General features: G+C 37.6%; 1 protein-coding gene across 10 annotated transcripts in view; it reads right to left on the bottom strand.

Moving 5' to 3' along the window:
* The window catches only part of BNC2 (basonuclin zinc finger protein 2), a 350,887-nt gene that overhangs the window by 124,613 nt on the left and 203,743 nt on the right, over nucleotides 1–22,531 (bottom strand). For all 10 annotated transcript variants that reach the window (XM_072858929.1, XM_072858923.1, XM_072858925.1 and 7 more), the window contains one exon: nucleotides 15,051–15,153. In XM_072858929.1, the coding sequence (XP_072715030.1) occupies nucleotides 15,051–15,153 (103 nt within the window). The remainder of the gene's footprint in view (nucleotides 1–15,050; nucleotides 15,154–22,531) is intronic.

Raw genomic sequence — 22,531 nt, forward strand, 5'->3', positions numbered from 1 at the left:
TTTGCACAATTTTTTTTGCCTCTTTTAGGTATGATATTTTTGTAACATGGTTATTTTGCTACTACCGTAACACATGTGTCATCAAAGTACTCAGCTAGAAAAGCCTAGAAAATTGATTTTGTTATTGTGCAGGCTGTGCTGTATGTGTGCTGATATGTATATATGTGTACCTGGGGGGCAGAGCAACCATTTGGAAGGAGTAAAATAAAGTAAAATATTAATATTTTTTTAAAAATATTACTATTACTCACAATAAGAATGCTGTAAATAATATTAGTGTTAATAGATGTAACACCTTCTACCAGACTATCAGAATAATTAAGCAGATCTGGATCACCTTGAGCTTTCCACCTTCAGTCTTACAGAATGAGAATAAGGTCTGAAAAGGTTAACTGGCTTCTCCAAGTTTACACAAATTCAGAAGTCAAGACCTGAATTAGTATTTTCTGAATACTCAATGCTTTTTGAGTACTCACTGCATCACACTGTATTTCTAATATATCTTAATATTTGTTTTTGTTTCTCTTTACTTAACAGTAAGCCCTATGCCTGCAGTAAGGAAAAGCAAGTTCTTCCAGCTAAAGAAGACTTGGCTTGCTGAAGATTTTAAGGTCACGATTCTACTTTGGCCCGAGTCAGAATGACTGTAAGACATCTTTATCTGAAGAGTATTGTGTGGATTATAAAACTAATAGCTAGAATGAGATTACAAAACTCTGTGGACATTTACCCACTTCAGGTAATGTGACCACTCTGAGGATAATACCTTTGGAAAGGCCGAGATGGAATAGACGTGAAAAAAGAAATAAGAAAGGTTAAATTACGAAGCACACTCTTTGACCAGCACACAGAAATTTTCACAAGATACCCTGTACTATTCCATTTATCTGCAACATTTGTTTTCAAGCAATATTATCTATAGACATCCACTTCTCAAAACACACATACACATGAATAAGAGTTAGTCCAGTGTTGGATTAACATTCCAAGTGACAGTGAAATTATCTCCAATTTTGATTTGTGGCCTTATTCTGCTGATTATGTAATAAACAAATGAGCAGTTAATTTTATCCTTTTGAAGTACAAGTCAGGATATGCACTGAAATGTGTAATTTATAACACAACAAAGCATATATTTTTGCATGGGTGTGTAAGAACGTTTGCAAACTAAAGACAGACCTCATGCTACAGACAAAAAAAGAAAAAGGAAAAAGTTGTATATTAAGAGAAAGGAAATGCATTTGCACCCATATATAGTATAATAATATGGTAAGCATCTGAAATTCTTTTGCATCATTGACTATTGAAACCCCTTGCACTTGGCAGGAGAATGAAACTTTTCACTATAATTTGTAATTTATAAAAATTATGTTGTTTCTTTAAAAGAGATTACTAAGGAAATAGTTGACAGAGAGAATTTGCTTTCTGTAGTACTTCTAACTGATTTCTCCTCTGGTGTCATTAGTGAACTAATGCTGGTGTTCTAGGTGGATTCAAGAGGCTATTTATGTTGTTAGACACATACTTTTTCAAGTAAGAGATAAGAGAAGGACCTAAGTCTCATTGTTGGTTTTTCTGTAAGGACAAGAGTATTAACTTCAGCCTTCTTGCCAGATCTCAGAGTAGATAATGTATTCTGCTGTCCTGAATTGCCCATCTGATTTCATGTGGATAATGCATTCCTCGCTATTTTCTGTTCTAAACTATTGGTCCAATTTCTATATGCTAATGAACAATGCAGTGTTTCACAGGTGAATACATTCAACAGTATCTGCAGCAGTGTATGATTTCATAAGTGCTTAGGAGACTTCAAGATGAAACACGCTATATAAAAGAATGAGCTTTATCATACCTGAAAAATGACATAAACAGATGTGTCCTTATTAAGAAGATATCAGTGACTGAACATCATAAACCACGCATTAAAAGTCCCTTCCTGGTGCAGCATGAGGTATTACTCATACTTCTTATACCTTCAGTGGGCTCAGAAGTTCACCCAGAAAAGTCTTAACATGTTTGTGACTTTTTGGTCGTAACCTGCACAATCTTTTCTGAAAACATGACTACGATGGGTTCAGGTAAGTGCTCAAACTAAGAAGGCTACCTTTTAACAGCCCAATTCAATCCTCAGCACTGCCACAATAGTCTGACATTCTTTACCTCAGTGTGAGTGGAAAGCTGTTCCCTGATAGAGGAAGATGAGATCTAACAACTCTTAAAATCACATACTTGCTGAGTAATCAAAATTTTTGTGGAAAGGCCTAAAAAGGCCCTTGTGTTTTACTATAACAACATACATCTGAGTAATATTTCCATGCTGAATTCTAAATTTCAGCTACTTGTTTCAGAAATTTTAACTATTAAAAAAGGGGGGCAAAAAAGGATGATAAAGAAGTAGAAAACATTACAGAAGTTTCAACACTCAAAAATCACTATTTAGATAATTAGTATAGGAATTAGGAACCTTTCAGTGCTGTTTTTCTTACCTAACTCTGAAGTATCAAGTATGCACCATAATCATTTAGATATTTCAGAATATTTCAGTTGGGAGGGACCCACGGCGATCATCTAGTCCAACTGCCTGACCACTTCAGGGCTGACCGAAAGTTTAAGCATGTTATTAAGAGCATTTTCCAAATGCCTCTTAAACATTGACAGGCCTGGGGCATTGACCACCTCTCTAGGAAGCCTGTTCCAGTGTTTGACCACCCTCTCGGTAAAGAAATGCTTCCTCATGTCAAGCCTGAACCTCCCCATGTTGGCTTGTCCACTCTTTACCTTCTTGAATAGTAAACAAAATCCCCCCGATTTTACAGAGATTCTGCTCAGTATAATCTGAATTGTAAAGAGAACTTTGAAATAGATACAACATCGATCTTCACGTTACAGCCTGCAGTATTCTTATTATGCAAAATTCCAGCAAAAAACTTTGGACCTATTTGTAACAAATCAATGAACAAACAAATGTTCCATTTGTGTTGGTTTTTTGTTTTGTTTCGTTTTGTTTTTCAAATGTAGTAAAATAGGGAGGGGAAATCTACTTCACCATTTATATTTTACTGGTTTACAACTATATTATAGTTTTGAGACTGTGTAATTCAAAGGAAATTAAGTACAAAAGATACATTAAAATAAGGCTCAAATACTTGTTCAATTTATCAAAAGACAGAAAATAAAGACAAAATCTTTCATTTCATCTATACTGTGGCCAGTTCATAGGCTCAGCTATGCAAATTTACTCATTGACCTTAGACTCCTTCCTTCCCAACATGCAGTGGACAAGGTCGATCAAATTAAAAGCCATGCTTCTGAGTGGATTCCATCTTTGTTAAGCAAAAGAAATACAAGTATGCAGTGATGATAAATTTTGTACTTTAGAGGTCTCATATTGTTTTTTGAATAGCTACAATAAAAGCATGACATTTTGCCTTTACTGAATACAAAAGAATTTTAAATATCCTGGTTTTAATGTAACTAGAGTTGTAAACACACATACCTCTTGCTAATTTCCTGATCCTAGATAAATATTTAGGTATCCTAGAGAGGGATGAAAAGGTCTAGTGAAACCCTTTCTCTCAGCTGATTTGCTGGCTGTGTATCTCAGAACACCACAGAGAAGAGTCAGTAGCTTGCAATGTACAGGTCAGTATGGATCTCATTCCATTTCAGTTTTAAATTTGGGCTCTGCAATAGTCCCACTCTAGATTTTCTTCCATGCTCTCTAGCCAGTCCTCTAACTTACCAAAGAGGGATATAGTTGGAGTGCACACACACATACACATGACAATACAGTATTTTATAAACATCAACATCTTTCCAGATTACTAGATTTGTTCAAAGGTCAACAGGAAAATGAAAAAGAAATTTTATGTAGTCTGTGTCCAGACAATAACAGAGAGCTTTCCAGACATTTTTTTAATCTAAATAACTGGGCCACTTTCTGCAGCAAGAGAAACTGAAATTGGCAGACAGATTAAATATACAATACCAACATAAAAAGATTCCATAATACCATTGCAACAACAGCATGTCGAGTATGGTAAAACAGATACAGTATTATTAATGGCAATGTGGAGCACTGTAGTTTGCTGTTGATTCTAGTGGTGAACATGAACAGCTTCACATTTTCAGAGTTCAAGATTTTCTTCTTTTCCATCAACCACAGAAAAAGAAGTAACAAATCCTTTCAAGAACTGAAGGTAGCTTATGACTAAAATGCTGGAGGGACAGGCAAACTACTGCAGTCATAAGAGGTGGTCTAAGCTAGCCTCCCTCAGGATGCAGATTTAATACCACCTGTGACATGGTGTAATGTGGTGCATTTTGTAGGTGGAAAAAATTGCTCCTCAAACATATCATACTTAGAAGGTGACTAAGGACAAGAAAACTTGCCAGTGTCTACTGAATGGCGCAAATATTTTCATGGTGTAGGAAATTATCCCATTCACCCCTGGCACAAGTGCAGAGAGCATGGGACATTAACATTTATATGGGTGGGTGAACATCCTGAATCAGTCTGGGTATAAACAGCTACAACATGGCATCCTTTGGTGGTCTCCATTTCACTTCTGTCTTCATTGCTTTCACAATTTAATCCAGATAGAAGAGAAATGTTCACTAAGACACTGTGGATTTCAAAAGATCATGGAAGGAGAGTACATAAAGCATATTCTGATTCATAGGCAAACCCAAATTTTCCTTCTGCCGTTTACTGTATTTAAAAGCTAATAATGGAAACCATTTGCCAAATGCATTTAGTCTCTGACAGAGGGACACATATGTGATCTTCTAATTTACAGCTTGCATGTACAGATGTTCACACTTAGTAAAAGGATTCTTAATAGCATTTTAAAATTAAATGTGTGTTGATAATAGGTGTTTCAAACCCAAACAACACAGCAACTAAACTGATAAATGTCTTCATGCCTCACCATGCCTCATGCTCTAACAACATTTTTATAACAGATCAAAAAAAACCCCCAGCACTTCAGTTGCATGTACACAAAATAAATGTTATTAAAAAAAGTCTGAATGAAAACTTTCATTAATTTTTCTGTCTATGATCTGATTCCAAGTTGAAACATTTAGATTGCTACTAGGTTTATGTAGCCGAAAGCAGAACCACAGTTTGTTCACAGACGTTGCTTGCTGTCTGCAATTTTTTTTATCCCTTTGCAAAACTTTGAACCCCATCCAGCTTTGACACACTGCCTCTTCAGTTAATAACTATCAAGTTTCCCCTTGTCTCCTGTCTACTTTTCTTTGAGGCAATTGCGCACTCAGCACCCCGAGATAATAACACACATCTATAAGATAAAAGCAATGGCATTAATGTAATTGTCTGCCTTTCTCTCTTTAGCCTAATCTTTTTTTTCCTTCAGTTTTGACTGCCTCTGTGACACCTGTTTTTGTCTCCTCTGATCCTACGACAGGTTTTCCGCTGACAAGGTTTTTGCCTGACAGAGATTCTGCCAGACAAGAACATAATAAAATATGAAGAACTGCTTGTCAGAGTTTCTGCCAATGCTCACATGAAATAGGGAAAAAAAAATCCTGACTTTTTTTTTAAAGGGGCCCTGTGCTGGTTGCTTTTGGCCTGTCAGGAAAACAGCCTCCCTGGCCAATTTCTGCAAGCCAAACAGGTGTTTTCTTTTATGTTTTCTTTCTATACAAAAAACTTTTTCTTCGATAGTGGAAAACATGATCACAGAGAAAAAAAAAGAACCAAAAAACCCCAAATGCTTTCTCCTAAAAACAAAGGTTAGACCTAACTTTGTATAGTGGTACTTCATGAGCATGTTTTTAATTCAGAATTGACGCCTTAAATAAATAAAGTGGTAGGCTTTTTCTCCCTCATCCTTTTTGATAACTAATGTGTTAAAAGGAACAAGGTGTAAAGGACCTTCATTCCAAGTTCTCAGGAAGATGTCTGGGCTACTAGACACTTCCTGTGTGGGCATACTGCATGAATGAAGACACCTGACCATGGGGACCATGGCAGGGAAGATGAGACAGAGCCTATTCTCTTCTGTGGGATTTGGACCTTGCAGTCCTCTCTGTCAGTGTGCGCATTTGTGCCTGTGTGAAGGAGGACTTCAGCGCTGATGATTACCCTGATGGAGAAACACATATAGATTAATCATGTGAGCATCCCAACACACAGCTGCTTTTGTGTGTGTTGGTATCATCTGTTACCGCTGCTAGAGGCAGCAACTATTGATCAGTCCATGGTGTCACGGCCCCGAGTGCACCAGCTGGCCTTCATTGTGCTGACCAGCCTCTCCGGAGATGTCCACCCTGCATTCTCAGTCCCTGGGTCCAGGACCCCTACTAAAGCTCAGGCTGGGACCTTCATTCCCTACCTAAGGTACATTGTAGGTGTGCCTGCCTGTAGTCATGTCTTCTAGATGATCCTCAGACCCATGTTACAGACTGGTCTTCAGCCCTGTCTCTGGCCCCACCTTCTTTTGTTCCTGGCTGGAGCCCCTGGATGGACCCTTGACCTGACTCATTCCCTTGCCATGCCTGAGGTTGTCAATGGACCCAGTTACCAGCACTTAGTTCTGTCTACCATGATCAGACCTCGAGGAACTCTGCCCATGGTGCAGGCATGGCGAGTGCTGGAGTTGCCCTTGGCTGCTAGCTTAGACCTCTTTGCTGGGCAGCTCCACTTTTGCTGCTCCTTGACACATGGATTGACAGTGTCATTGCTGAAACCTACAATTTATAATGGAAGAAGCCACTAAATTAATATATCTTTTTCTACTACCTTGACTAGTCATTCATCTTCGATCTTTCCTATCTCTTGTCTCCAAAGCCAAGTGCCTCCTTCCTATCAGCCATTAACACCTTCTTAAAAATATTCTCTCCCTTAATAATGGTGAGATAGGAGTTAATATGTATCTTAACGGTCCTAATATGATCTGGTTGGCATACTGTATACAGTGAGACAGAAGCACATTTGGGAGTCCTGGACTGTGGTCTAGATTTGGATGATTTCCATCTCAATCCAAATGCACCTCAAATTCCATTAACTGTGATTCACAGATTCACAGAAAGTCTAGGTTGGAAGGGATTTCTGCAGATTGTCTGGTGCAGCCTTCTATTGAAAGCAGGGCCTCAGATTAGGTTAGCTCTGGCCCTGTCAAGCTGAGTCTTTGATATTTACAGTGGGGGAAATTTCACCACTTCTCCAGGCAACCTATTCCATCTTTTATGCAGCCTTGAAAACTGTAATGAAAATGCAACAGGCACTGCCCACCTGTTAACATCATTGGATAGAGTACTGTGTTGTAGGGGCATTTCACAAAGGCAAGCCAAGACCATGGTGGTATTTCAGTCTAGAGTGTAACTCTGGTTCAAGCCTATGAAATGCTCTCCCACATGTGCTAAACCAGCCCAATTTTCCCAGGAATACCTGCTGTCCTAAAGTTGCTGACAGCTGAAGATGTTCAGATGCTGGGAAGACTGGTTCATATAGCTAGTTCTACCATTCATAAATATCAATCTTTCCCACCCCAATTCATGTACTGTGACCATTTCACAAAGCTCCTGTTAAATATACTTCAGAAAAATTGACTGTAATCAATTAGAATATAATTAGAGAAGTCTTTGAGACTCATGTTATACATTTCTTGTATTACCTTTTCTATTTCTAAAATCCAGATGGAAATGGGATAATAAAGTAACACTATTGTCTGCTAAATTAATCTGGGGTAAGTTTCCTCATAATGCTACAGCCCAAATTGAAATTCTTCATAGTAGGTAAAAAAACAAAAAGTTTTTTCCATTGAATTTCACATTTGCAAAACAGAAAGCTGAGGTAAAGTTACCCATGGTATTATTGTTACTTTGTAACTTCTGAAAGCAGTATGAATTTTTTATTTTTGCAGTCAAATGCCATTTTAACCTTATGAAGTTATATGGAATGGAGTGGTAGGGTTTGTTTCATTTAGAGCTCTTTCAATTTGTGTTCTGCTTAACCTAGTGAACTCTAGTTAATTCAGATGTTCCTATAAACAATTAAGCTTCTTGTAGGATCATTAAGAAGATATAAAAATTTATGATGTAATAAAGTGTAATAAAATGATAAAGTGGTTAGCACATCACAGCAATTCATGTGCAGGAGCATAGGTGTTAAAAGAGACAAGTAAGCAGGTACAGTCACCTAAACATCCTGGAGAATTGTGGATACATACTGCAGAAGTCCACCACTGCTGCCCCACAAATCTGTTCATGATTTGCACTCTCAGGTCCCACAGAATTTATCCTGCTCATCTAGCAATCAAGCAGTGAGCACCAGACACTCTTTTGCTCCTATCTGAAGCCATGCCATGTAGTGAACTTCCTATCACCACACTTTCGGGGGCAAGATCAAGGGTTTCACTGACTACCTTTCCAAAAAGCAGCCTCTACTATGTCTGGAAAGAGGAATTCCAAGTGCTAACTGAAAAAACCGTTGTTCTTATTGCCTGTGCTCCGTCTTGCACATAGCAAGTCTGGTTTTTTTCTTACTGGATTCTCTCCTTAAGAAAAGAGGGTAGGACATCATTGTCCAAGACATCTCCTAGCATTTCATCCTATGGTATTGGGTGTACTAAATGGGATGAAGCCTCCTCTGTGAAATGTAAATTCAATAATGACAGGCACCAAATAACAGTATCTCACACTTTTGAAATACCTTTAGTCTAAACATCTCTGGGCATTTTATAGCTAGTCAAAGGAGATCACAGCTATAAAAGTGGCCTTATATATATTTCAGAGTTGCAAATAACTATCTGATGGTATTATGCCAGTTCTGTGAGAGTATAAAGTGTGATTAGTAAATTAAAAGTTTTTCAGACAATAAAATGTTCACAATGAGAAAGGGCTTCACCTTGAGATGTGAATATAGCCCAATCCAGCAGAAAAGGGCACTATGCTTCAGAATGGGTCATGGTCTGTTTAGGGCTTACCAGGCACTGGAGCAGTCCTTAGCTGACTGTTTAATGTCTGATCAGGGATAATCTCACCTGACCATGTCCAAGGGACATTGGCATATTCAATCCCAGGGCTGTGAGCCAATATAGTTGGGGAGTGGGAGAAAGGTCTAACCTCTGCCTGATTGTGTTAAGATGTCCTGGGGGTGGCAGAGAAGAAGACAAAAAAGATTTTAATCCTTATGGACCCGCAGGGAAATCCAAGGAGGTGTGCGTGTGAACATATGTAAGTTAGAGCCTGTGGTTTACCCCCAGGAAAAACCTTACCCGACACCTGAGGATGTCAAATTTGCATGAGGACTAAACTCTTGACCATATGGTTATGTAAGTATCAGCTGAATACAAGAATGGAAAAGGAAGGCTTTTTATTTTATCTTGGGGCAGCTGAGCATTATTTCCTTTCTGTCACTTGTATCTTATAAACCTTTGAAACAATATTATTTGTCTTAGATGCCCTAATATGTGGATATTCTCATTTGCTTTTACCTCAGCTTGACTTGCATTAAGGGTCATCTCAGAGTAACCCAAAGCAAACACTACATCACATCATTCCTACCAGTGTGGCAGGCTTTAAAACCAGATACTGGGTCAGAGTACCCACAAGACAACAGAGTGCATCTTCTCTGTGCTGTATTGGCCGCTTTGGGAATTGCTGCTGAAGGGAAGCAAAAAGGGATGGCATAGGCAGAAGGAGGGACTTTAAAAAGTGTTTACCAGTAATGACTGTTAATCAGGTAAGGTTCCTGGAAGCAACTGACTAATGAAAAATATGCCTCAGCCTTCAGGGTCAAAAGGAAGTTATAACAGATGGATTAAAATGATTTTGTAAGTAAAAGACAGGAAAAGCCAGACTAGATCTAAAATAGTTTTACTTTAAAAGTCATGAAGAGCTAGCCTTTGTTATCAGTGAATTGTAGATAATTACTTTGCTAAAAATCTCTACGTAACTAAAAAAAAAAAAAAAAATCTATTATGTCCTCATGTCATTTTAAAGCATTTTAAAGAATTAAATAAACTGAATAGAAGGAAACAAGTATGTCCGGTATGCTAAAATTGTGATTATTTTTTATATCCTATGGAACAATACAAAAATAACCTAATTATTTTACCAGTAAACTATAATAATAGGATTAAATTTCTCCTTTTCTTTTTTAGTATTTATTGTCTACTATCTAAATTTTTAAGTAAAAATCAACATGGCAGTTCTGCCAGCTTTTAGAGACACTCTAAGATCTGTGACGTGGTTTGGTTTGGTTTGGTTTGGTTTTGTTAGAGATGATCTTCGATTTTGCAAACCTGGATTTCTTTCACTTAACAGCTTTGGACTGAGACAAATATAGGAACACTGCTGATTTGTATTTCAACATAGCACTCCTCTTCCTTCCCGCATCATTCCCATGCAGCTCACATTTAAAATCTACACCTTCTTCATGGACCAAGTCCTTTCAGCAACTTCAGGGTAAGGGAGAGATGCAATTTCTAAAATTTCCACAGCATTCTTCTTTTTCTTTTCTTTATTTATTTACACCTGTCCTTCCTTTCTTTTGTTCTCACTTCATGTTTCTTTTACCTGATAATTTAATGAACTACCATGCAGAAATTCAGAAAACTCAACCATTCTGAATGAAGAAGTCACAGTCATATCATGCATCTGACTTTATGACAGAGCATTCTCCATTTTCTAGTGGAGGTTGTTGTTTTCATTGTTAGTCTGATTTACAGCAAGCTAGTACCTGCATTACATAAATACTGGCAGCAGAAAACTTCCTTCACTTACACTTCCAAGGTGAAAGTGTAACTCACATGGCAAGTCTCTGAGCATGAGTATTCACTGGATGGCAGCTTTTAAACTGAAAAAGAGTAACGGATTTGCCCTGTGTGCCAAAATCTACTAGTTAATGTCATTTTCACTAAAACCAGAAGGAACTTAATCTCAAAGTTACTAGAGAAAAGGCCTGGCCAAGTCTTGGACTGGAGATGGGGCTATATGTGGCCTCATTATACCTCAGAGAGGTACTAAAGCCTACTTGAATAAATAGCCCAGCCCTGAGCTGTGCCGATTGGCATGATGCAGATGAAAAGATATCAAAGATCACTAGAGGACTAAGAATCAGCTTTCTCTGAGAGAAAAAAAAGGAGGAAGACAGCAAAAATATTCACAGGATACTTAATTTTCTAGAGTAGACTGACCAGTGTGAAATTCAGCTAGTCCAAGAATGCACAGTATACCAAAAACATCTGAAAAACATGCTGCTGCTGTCTGACTGAGTTTTGCCAGTGATCAGTTTGAGGGCAAGACAGAGAACTAGTATTTCTAATTTTCTGACTCTCTTTGAAACAAGGTGACAATGATTTCAGACAAACTTAATAATATTATTATACTGTGGTTTTTTAAATCGCTGAGAAGTCTGAGATACTGAAATGAAAATAAATAGAATGAATGTCATAAATAATAGCTTTAGTCCACTATGACATACATCACCTTGGCACACCTTTTTAGAGCAAAATGGTTATGAGAGAGGGTAGACTGTATTTCCCATTGGTACTGCAATGGGTCTTTTGATCTGTTGGACTAGGTATGATAAGAGTATTTCTGCTAGCAGTACAGTAGTTGTTATTCTGACATCAATGACAAGCATACAAGGCAAAATGCAAAGTCAATGAAATCAACATCTTTGTACTGCAGACTTGCTTAATTTCTTTCCTCATAGGCTAAGATACTTCTGCTAGGGGAAGTGGGTGGCAAATAAAGTGGGGTTTTTTCATTATTTCCAATAAAGTTTGAGTAAGTGATTTTTGTTCTAAAGCTAATAAAATGTCATGACTATCTTCATAGTATAGTATGTTACTTTTAATATAACAAAAATATCAGGAGAAGAAACCAATTCAAGCACTCAAGAAAGTCTTAATTTTTTGTAGCCATCTTACTCCTACGTTATTTAAAAGCCACAAAATAGCAATTGCTTGTGTTAAAATAAATTCTCCTTTAAAAAATTGACTACTAAGATTTTAATCAGATTTTATTTTTCACCATACGGACTATGCAAAGTATCTTAACTATTAAAAAAAAAGAAGGAAAAACATCTAACCGTTATCTCTTTGCCTGCTTGAAGTATACGAAATGTCCAATTTAAACCATTTATTTTTTGTTTCAGAAAATAAATCCCCACTCAAGGTGACAATATGAAAGCCAGGCTTCAGCTGAAAACAAACTAAAACACTCTAGTTATCCAAATCCCTTAAAATATCCAGAGATTCACACCAGCAACAACCCATTCTCCATTACGCACAGCAGTACTAGAGAATGCTGCTCTGCTCTACGCAGCTTTTGGCTTCAGCCTTAAAAACACTGATGGTAGGATTACCACTGTAGCACAGGGGTGCAGGGTCAAAACTCGATAAGCTGAACTTTTGCCAACAGAAACATTTATCTTGCCATAAAAGAACTCCTCTGATGAATCTGTTCATATATTGACAATCCTACTTTTGGCAACTCCGGACAGAATAAATTGAACTTGTAGGAAACCTTTCCTTTCAAGATGTGTGCAGCTCATCTTAGGTGAGTGAGGAAACACATGAGAAAGACAATGGAAGCAGGAAAAAAGAAAACAGGCCAGCAGTTGTTAAGTGCAATAATACTGTGGTGGCTGTATGCCCTTTCCTCCTCACTCCAAGAATTCCAACATTTTAAATAGCAGTTATTAACATGAATTAACTCTGCACAGATTAGTCAAGTACAGCATGAGAAGACTGCAGTTCTAAGCTATTTTTGATCTATCCAGTTAATTATGATTCTAGGTTATCAGAACTGAATAAGCATAGTACTTCCTGGTGGAAACACCTATTCTTTGATAATTACATTCAGTAAAGCACTACATCATGTGTCAAGCAGCTGAGTTGAAATTCATTAATAAAAATCAGAAGGAAACCCTTTAATTAAAGCAGCAAGAAATACTATTTGCATTCAAGGAACAACTTCAAGGAACCGTGCTAACGGTTTAAAGAAAATCACTTCTGAACGGCAGCCTGATTCAGTCATTTTGAAATCCAGGCGCTACAGTGCAATGAATTGATCAGTCTCCTGAACACTGCCCTCAAAATCCTGCAAAAGAGCTAAGATCAAGAATTGAAGCAGATGCATCATAGTGTCCAGGAAGTAATTTATGAGCCCGTGCTTTGAGTATGTCTATGAAACATACATCTGACTTGTCTGGCTCTGCCATGAAATGTAAATACTCCAGACGAATGTACACAAAGTGTACTGAAAAAAAAAATAAATCAGAGCATTCTTCGCTTGGTGCAGTAGTAAAACAAACACTTTCTAATAATATATAGCTGTATTAAGTTTTCTATTTGGAATGTTAAGCACTCAGGTACGGGAGGCAGGTGGTGTATCCCTGATCATCACATTCACCTTTCAACTTTCTGGATTTGTAAAACATGGACATTTATATTATACACACTGTGGTAATCTCAGATTACTGTCATGTAATTCTGATTCTGAATTCAACAACCTCACAGGGAACAATTTATCAGGAAAATCTGATCACACTCTTCTAAGATGTACTGGTTAAAAAGAAAATGCGGGATGCTCATATGCCAGAATCTAAGTGCTAGATTCCTAATTTCTATTACTCAACAGGAGGATACCCTGGAAAATAGCTAGACAAGTCTTCCCTATCTGTGGATCAGCAAAACCTCAGATGCTGATTCTACACAAAGCCTGAAGCATGCCTGAACTATAGAAATTTTGCAAGGTTTAGCGATCCTCCCAAGAAATGTGAGTGTGGTTATACTGTGACTGAATACATCTTTCTGGGAATTAAGAGGAGCGAAAATAAGCTGTGTCCCTAGAGAATCTAGTATATAATAAATCTGCAACCAGCTACTAGATTGGTGGTGTTAGGGTATTTCTAGGCAGGCTGTATATATTACTATGCAGTGACACAGGACTGCATGGTACCTGTATTGCTGCTTTCCTTTCCATGTATGTGAATGTTTTAAAAACTTCTCTGGCAGTCTGTGAATTTGTTGAGCATTCACACTTGCCATATGTCAGCATGCTCAGGCACGAATACACACAGACATGAACTAAATAAATAGAGATCAAGTGCATCTTAGGAGGGAAGTACTAAGCTTCCACCCCAGGACTCATCAAAATAAAATAAAATTTATGGAATATAACCCACTGAAAGTCTGGCAGAAGTGGGGAATGAAGACTGTGCTTGCTTAGGTGCCAATAGCCTAGACCATGAGAAGAAAACTCCAACACTAATTTCTTCTGCAAACATAGTAATCTTTCTCTTTTTTCCCTTTTTTTTCCTTTTTTTTTTTAATTAAACCAATTTAGGTATCCTCTTTATTTGCCTTCTAATTGTGTATACAGCTCTCTCTTTCTCTCTCATGCATAGCTTAATCAAGACTGTCAAGAAAACAACCCCACAAAACATAAAAATAGTAAAGAATAAATAAAATGGAAGGCCTATAAGTGTATTTTGATGCCTTTATATAGGATCTGGGCATTCTAATCTCTCCTTTCTTTCTTTAGCTACTTAAACATGGGAAGAGAGGTTCAACTCACAGATCATATATGCACACTTTTGTTGAGCCATATAGGATGCACTCATTTCATTCTGACATCCAGGCTCTGAAAGTTTGACATTTGTATGTTTGAATTTCCATTAGGCTCAGTGATTTATTGGCTGATGCTTCTTTGAATACAAATGCTGCTGTGCAACCATACTATAAACTTTTTGCCTTTCTGCTAAGCCCTGCTAGAACTCCATTATTTCCTGGAGGGTAGAATATTCTTTCGAGCTGTGTACAAGCTGTTGAACTCCAGTAGCACTTGAAGCTATTGCCAGAGTAACAGACCCTCACTTTTCCATCCTAGGAATTGCTGTAAAAAAAGTATGTGCATGCATACACATGCACAAACACAGAGTGCATGCACATGCATGTACAGACAAATAGATATCACTACTGTCTATATCACTCCAGCTCTTAGTATTTAAAGACACTGTGAAAGATGGACAGAATAGAGAAGACAAGCCTGGAACAGACATTTCTTACCATGTGCCACCCAGCCATGTTTACACTGATCACAGGTTCTCAGGTTAATCTTCCCTGGCTGAAAACATTCACATGTGCAATTTACCAGTGTACAGCGGATGGCCTGGAAAAAGAAACAGGAAACACATATTAATGTCTTTCTTCCCTCTTGTGAAAATCTGTTGTGAGGGCTAGAAGGATATTAACTGTACAGCAAAAAAACAGCCTTCTAACATTCAAAGCATTGCTCATTCTTTTAAGCAGAGATTGTTTTTCTTTCAAAAACATACATCAGTAACCCTGAGCAATGACAACCAAAATGCTTATTCAATAATAACATAGTCTGTTTTCCCATGGAGATGAATACATTCCTAAAGTCTTTAAAAGAATTGCTCTATTTCCTTTAGGAAAAAAAAGTAGGATGAGGATTCTGTAGGTGTTCCACAAATTTCCTGGTTTTGCATCAACTGCCTGAAGGAAAATGTTGCTAGTGATGTCTTACTATAGCAGCATATCAGCTTGATTAAAACCAAGAGTAAAATGAGGAAAAAAAAACACACAAAAAGGAAAACTACAGATCTCTTGCCCCTTCCTCCATGGTATCGAAAGGTTACTCTCAAGTTTCCTTTTTGGGGTTCACATAAGATATAACTCTGCTACAGAAAAGAGTCATGGATTTGATGTGTTCCCAAAATAGGATAAAATGATCAAGGTACAAGAATAGAACTGGTTCATAAAACATCCTGTAACTTTCCTTTGCATCTATCACTTTCTCCAATATCTAGGCATAGCCCTTTTACCTCTTAGCACTCCCTATTTGTCAAACATATATTTCTCTGTTTTGCAAAAAATGAAACTATTTCAAAGCAGCGATGCTGAAACTCCAGTCCCATGTGGAGATCTAAAATTTGCTTAAATCATACACCTTATTAATATCTCATCTCCCTTTCTAAAATTATTTAAAAAATTACACAGGTTTACTTTCACAGGGGCTAGCTACGTCCACAGAAAAGTGAATATAAATTGAATTATACTCTTTTTAATGTGTAACAGACATATGTTTTTAAATAGTGCAGAAGATGACCTGTGCACTTCAAACTGCTACTAATAAATTTATGGCATGCATTTAGATGTAATTTGCATGGAGATTTCTGAGACAGAGAGGCTTATTCTGATCATTCACAGATTAACAATCTACTGTAACTAGCAGAGCTGCCAGGAAAAGATCTCTCTATAGATTTAGATGCAATCAATGATTACTTGGGGGCTAAGGTGGGGGAAGGGTGCTTGGTACCTATGGCCACTGAGATACTGAAGCATTATGAAGGCTCTTTCCTGTTCCAAACAATTAACACCCACTCCCACACACTCTTTCCATACCAAAAAAGAATTACCTTAACTATACTGACTTAAAGAAAATTACATTCAACTTTAGCTTGGCCAAGCTAATCTCCTTGGTTGCTGACAGTGAAAAAGGTTCGGAGTTATTTTAAACGTTTTAGCTCTTTACTTATTTATCTGCATCAGACAGCAATTTAAAGCCATTTATAGTTCATGGATCCACTTAAAATCTGTATTTCTCTGACAAATTTCTGGTGCAAGAGTCCTTTCTCCCTCCTATCTTATCTGCTATTTTACTATCTTTTACTCTCAAAAACCTAGTGGGGAAAAAAATAACGTGCTCTATTATGCCTGACACTTCAGGGCCTCAGTCCCAATGTCACCTGTCCAATTACTCTTTAGCTAGGTTATAAAACACTGCTGTATGTATGCGTCATTAAAAGAATTAGTAATATGAAATATAAGGGTACCAAAGAAGTGCTGACTGTGCAAGAATAATATATGTGTTTGTGGGTTATGAGAAAAAAATTCTCCTGAAAGGTCCTGTTTCATGTTCGATAGTTTATTGACTCAGTAATATATCAGGTCTCCACCGGTCAGTAATGGTGTTCTTTCTCTAATATGTTCATTAATTAATGAACTCAGTAATTAATTGTACTGCAAGAAGAAGGGCTTACAAAATGGTATTCTTATTTTACCATAAAAGTTTTTCTCACATTCACCACCTTTTTTAAATATCTGCACCAATGTGACAGACATTTGTTGTATTTGATGTTATTTTGTCTTCATGTGTCACTTACAGTATGTATAATAGGAGTAATACAGTGTATGTACACATACTAGATGAAACTGTGTCATTTGGTAGAGTTGCTTTATTAAGGCTCATCAGCACTTCCATTACAACCCTACCTATTTTTGGCCTAGAGGTTAACAGGTTGACTGTAAAAATTGGATTCAGCTTGAACCTGAAATACAATGTTTCAGCCTAAGAGTGAGTTTTATGACACACATTCAAAAATGATCCATTTAGCCATTATAAATTATAAGATGAGGGAAAAAAGTTTAGAGGTTTCATGTTTCTTTTCTTCTTCCCTGAGTTAAAGAGAGTCTTGATGGTGTAAAGTGTTGAAGATTAACTATGTAGTAAGATTTTTATCTTTTATACATACCTCCCAAAAATTCACACAAACTTTTCAGAAACGTGAAAATGTCAGTTGTTCCTCAAATAACTAAATCTGAAAAGTCTTCAAAAAGAGCTATACATTTTTATAAAGGAATACGGATTGGTATGAGAAACTCCAAAGATAAGTAGCATGGTCAAAACATTCGGCCTGGCCTTACTTGGCTGCTTTTTCTGCAAAGGGTGTGTTGAGGCCAGGTTGTAATCTGGTTTCAGTAGTTTGCCATCCCATCACTGAGAAACCCATGCATACTTCTGAGTGATGAGGATAACCCCTCAAGCTGCAAGATGCTCATTTCGGTCTGGAAAAATTCATATTCTAGTTCACATGCTGTCATGATCTTGGGCAAATTACTTTGTTAGCCTGATGCCTATGTTTCCTAAACAATAACCAGACACAATGATAGTAAAGTGTTGTTGTCAGGCTAAATGCAGCATGAATTGTGAGGTACTCTATAGTGATGGAGGCTATTGAAAATCTCAAGCAGAATTTAGTCTTTATTTCAAAGATTCATTTTTCACTTTACTCAGTTAATCCAGAATCATTGTAACTACCTCAGATCACTACAATATCCAACATGAAACCAGCATAATTTGGCAGAGAGAAGATTCAAGATGCCAGGCATAGCGTGTGTTCCTACACACACATGGAACATTAACATTCATTAACACGAAAGAAAGCATTGTCTTTAAAGACCTTCACAATCTAACCAACATATGTACTGAGCCTTGCGCGGATATGCATCTGAATTATTAACAGTCTTTTTCTACTGGTTTTCAATACTGTTTGACTTAGGCCTACAAGTCACTGACAGTTTGTGCAAAAGGCTCAGGAATGACCCAGAATGGCAGCGGAAGATGAATGTGGTGTAGATTCATGTAAGAATCCAAAGCTTTCATGCAGCCCCTCCATTCCCCAGCCGCAGGATTTTAAGGTACAGAGGGGATAGGAGTACAGTAGCTGGTGTGCTTGTAGGCAGCAGTGTCAACTGGCGTAACTGTGGCTGGACATCTGTTACTGCTTAATTTGAAAGAGGTGGGGTGGGGAGTAGGGATAATAAAAAGATCCTGGGTGAGTTTGCAGCAGCTAAATATTGTAGCCATTGTTCAAACCTGTTAAAAGTAAGTATAAAAATCCAAGGGTGTAGCAATGCTAAACTTTTGCCAGAAAATTCTTCCGAAAGAGTACTGCTAGGCATTCCAGAAGTCATCCACTGTAATTCTGCCTTCGCAACTTATCACTAAAAAGTTTACATAGTGGGACCCTGTGTACTACGCTATTTTGTAGGGAAAGAAACAGAAATTTTTCCTGACTAAGTTTTTCCTCAGAAACTCCTCCAAGAAAGACAGAAAGAAAACAGAAGAAAAGGAAAAGAAACCAATGACCTTGCATAGCAAATGGAACAGTAAAATCAGCGGACACAGGCTCCCCCTGTACCAGCTGATAGGCAACCATGTATTTAGATGACAACTTGCAGGTTAAGGCCCTTAAGTGAGCAACAAAACATGATTTTCTACAGCTTCTTGAAAAGTGCCATTATGTTCTATCATGTCAATGGTCTGCAGATAACAGGAGTTCTCAGACATTTTTATACATCCCTTCCACTCAGTTCCTAACATAACACCCCTTGCATTTCTACCAAATTACAGCAGCCCTTGAGGACCTGTGGAGGAAATGGACTGGATTTCAGTAGAATCATTTTAAATACTCTACACAATTTATTCCTTAAATTCTAAAGCAATGCTATTAAGGTTTAAGAACAAAATACACATATACAAGAATAAATTAATGGTTTTATAATTGACACTGAGCCATTCAGAAATATTTTGCTGCTCTCTTTGAGATCCTCTTCCTGTAGAGTGTAATGAAGGAAGAAGGGAACTTTGCCTAGTATTAAAGCATGTGGTCTAGTACACCTATGCATAAGTTTGTATGGCTAACATTAAAAGATGTTAGACCTGACTTCTGTGGGTTTCCCCAAAACCAAGGATATTCATTTAACATAGTTCGGGTGATTTAATTATATCTAACAAGCAAATATTATTCACATATTAATAGGAACACCCTATAGCAGTAATGGAAAATCAATCTGGCTGTTTTGCAGAGCTTCCAAGAGATAAGAAGCAATAACCTATCATGAAAGGGGTCACAGTGTGGGAGAAGGAGGACAACATGTAAAGAGGAGATATGATTCCTCCTCTGGAGTTCTTACAAGTGACCACAAAAGATGGAGGCAGTTGAAAATGATGCAACATTCTGGAGAAACAGCTAAGTTTTGCAACTTCCTTCATCCTGAATTTTAATAGTAAATCTAACAAAAATTCTTTATGTAACTTGTGACAAGGCTCCAAGAGACCTGTGAGGTTAAATAGCATCTTACTAAAGTCTCGGCTACATCCTTGTATACAGTGGGCAGTGTTTAACAAAGCCTTGCTCTCAATGTCCTTGCTCATCTTTCTCATGTACAAAAAGGTATTTAAGAAATGTCTCCTATCAAGTCATCTATGATGACTTGTGGGATCACTGTGCACCTGAATACCTAACAGAGTCAACCATACTCACTCCCTTTGCACGGAAGTTCCATCTACCTGTCTAAAGCACCTACCATACATTTATCCTATGGAGCTCACAGAACCTAAATCCACTGTTACCAATCACAGGAGCATGGGGCTTGAAGATGATTTGGTCCACTGTTTGTTAAATCTTTTTAGTGAGACTTCAAACCAGCAAACTGGTGCATAAATGCAGTTCCTTACAGGTGCATTAAAATCAGTAAGACTCTGCGTGAGTATGCACTCTGAACAAATGTATTAGTAAGAATGCAACAGTATTTAAACACACACATATACACACATGTATACTTAAAATTTAGATTTTGCATAATGTGGTAATTCACAAGTTCTAAGCATTTTAGTAATAAGGGCAAGAACTCTCCATATTTAATTGACAGAATAAATGATCTTGTTTATGATTTTAAAAACAATAAAAAGTTCTGGTGGTGTATGTCAATAAATGAAATATCTGGGTGAAATGATGGGAAGTATTGGAAAAGTAAAAGCAAAAAGCACTTTTTGCAGCTTATCTCTCAACTTTAAGAAAAAAACAAACCCAACATGTCAAATACAATCTTTTCTTTCCACTGTCAAACAGTTTTAATTCTACATTATAAATACCCAATACCTAATTTTGAACTAATCTTTTATTGAAAGTAAATAACACGGTCATTGGGAGAATAATTTAAAGCCATACAGTAGCTGGTCTTGAGACATGATGGCACATCAAAATAATTGTTCAAAGTTAACGAGCAAGAGGTTGATGAGAAACACAGAGATCCACTCTTCCGTTGCTGTAGGCTGACTCATGACAAGAAAAGATTTGAAGCAGCAAACAGGTAAGTCCTGCAAGTGTTCCAGCATTTTTTAACAGAAAGTCTTCTCTGCCATGAGTTTTTTCTTACTGTTTCTTGGTTATAAAGTGAAGAAGATAAAATCTGCCTACGTAAATCAACACTATTGCTCACCACAGGACTGTACCATACTAGAGTTTTAGGCTGGGTTTTTTTTTCTTTCTTTTTCAGAGCACATATTATATGTTCTGTAAACAGCTCTTAGAAAATCTGCCACTTCTTTACTACTTCAGGAATCCCAATAATTTTTTTTCTCTCTTGCCAATTAAGTATTTCTTCAAAAGACCACAGCATAAATTCTGCTGTGTAAATGGCAAAAAGATCCTGATTAAATTATACTAATTTTAATAGCTGGCAGATCAGGAGTACAACAGAGTTTGTTTTAAATTAACACCAAAAGAGGGATTATTTGCATGCTGACATTTAGGAAATGCACAATGTGACCTGCCCATAGTAAACTTGGTATTATAGGGAATTGTCGTGGTTTAATCCCAGCTGGCAACTAAGCCCCACACAGCCACTAACCACCTCCCCCCCAGTGGGATGGGGGAGACAATCAGAAGGGTGAAAGTCAGAAGACTCGTGGGTTGAGATAAAGACAGTTTAATAAGTAAAGCAAAAGCCACGCACACAAGCAAGGCAAAACAAGGAATTCATTCACCACTTCCCATTGGCAGGCAGGTGTTCAGCCATCTCCAGGAAAGCAGGGCTCCATCACACATTAACAGTGACTTGAGAAGATGAACACCACCACTCTGAATATCCCCCCCCTTTCTTCTTCTTCTCCCAGCTTTATATATGCTGAGCACGACGCCATATGGTATGGAATATCCCTTTGGTCAGTTGGGGTCAGCTGTCCTGGCTGTGTCCCCTTCCAACCCCTGTGCACCCCAGCCAACTTGCTGGGGGGGTGGTGTAAGAAACAGAGAAGGCCTGGATGCTGTGCAAGCACTGCTCAGCAATAACTAAAGCATCCCTGTGTTATCAACACTGTTTTCAGCACAAATCCAAAACATAGCACCATACCAGCCGCTATGAAGAAAATTAACTCTATCCCAGACAAAAGCAGCACAGGAATTTTTTGTAAGTTATAGACAGCCATACTACTTAGGTGAGAAGATCACCAAAGCTTGGATGCGGGCAATAAAAAATCTGCAGTCACTCAACTTTGAGCTAAACTTTAGGACAACCTTTTATATTTGAGACCACAAGCTTGTGTCCTTATTGGATTGCTCACACCTTTGACCACACTTAGAAAAACAACTACAGATGTTGTGGGCCACCAAATAAATTCATAATCCATTGTTGGCAGATAATTGCACCTACAATGTTATGAGGGAATCACTAAAATCAGAGCTTGGGTACATTCCACTAATCATTTAAGCCTGTGAGCGTTTAAAAAAAAAGAAAATTTTGTTTTTCAAGAACAAGAATGGTCCAGTCCACTCCCCATCCCCCACCCTTTGCAGTTGTCTATAGTTTCTCTCTGTGCTTCAGAATGTTTAATTGCTGAACCTGTACTCATTTGGATTACAGAAAAATCACAGTGCACGATATTGTAAAGTTCATTTCAA

The sequence above is a fragment of the Ciconia boyciana genome, chromosome 4 (assembly GCF_034638445.1).
Source record: "Ciconia boyciana chromosome 4, ASM3463844v1, whole genome shotgun sequence".
NCBI lineage: Eukaryota > Metazoa > Chordata > Aves > Ciconiiformes > Ciconiidae > Ciconia > Ciconia boyciana.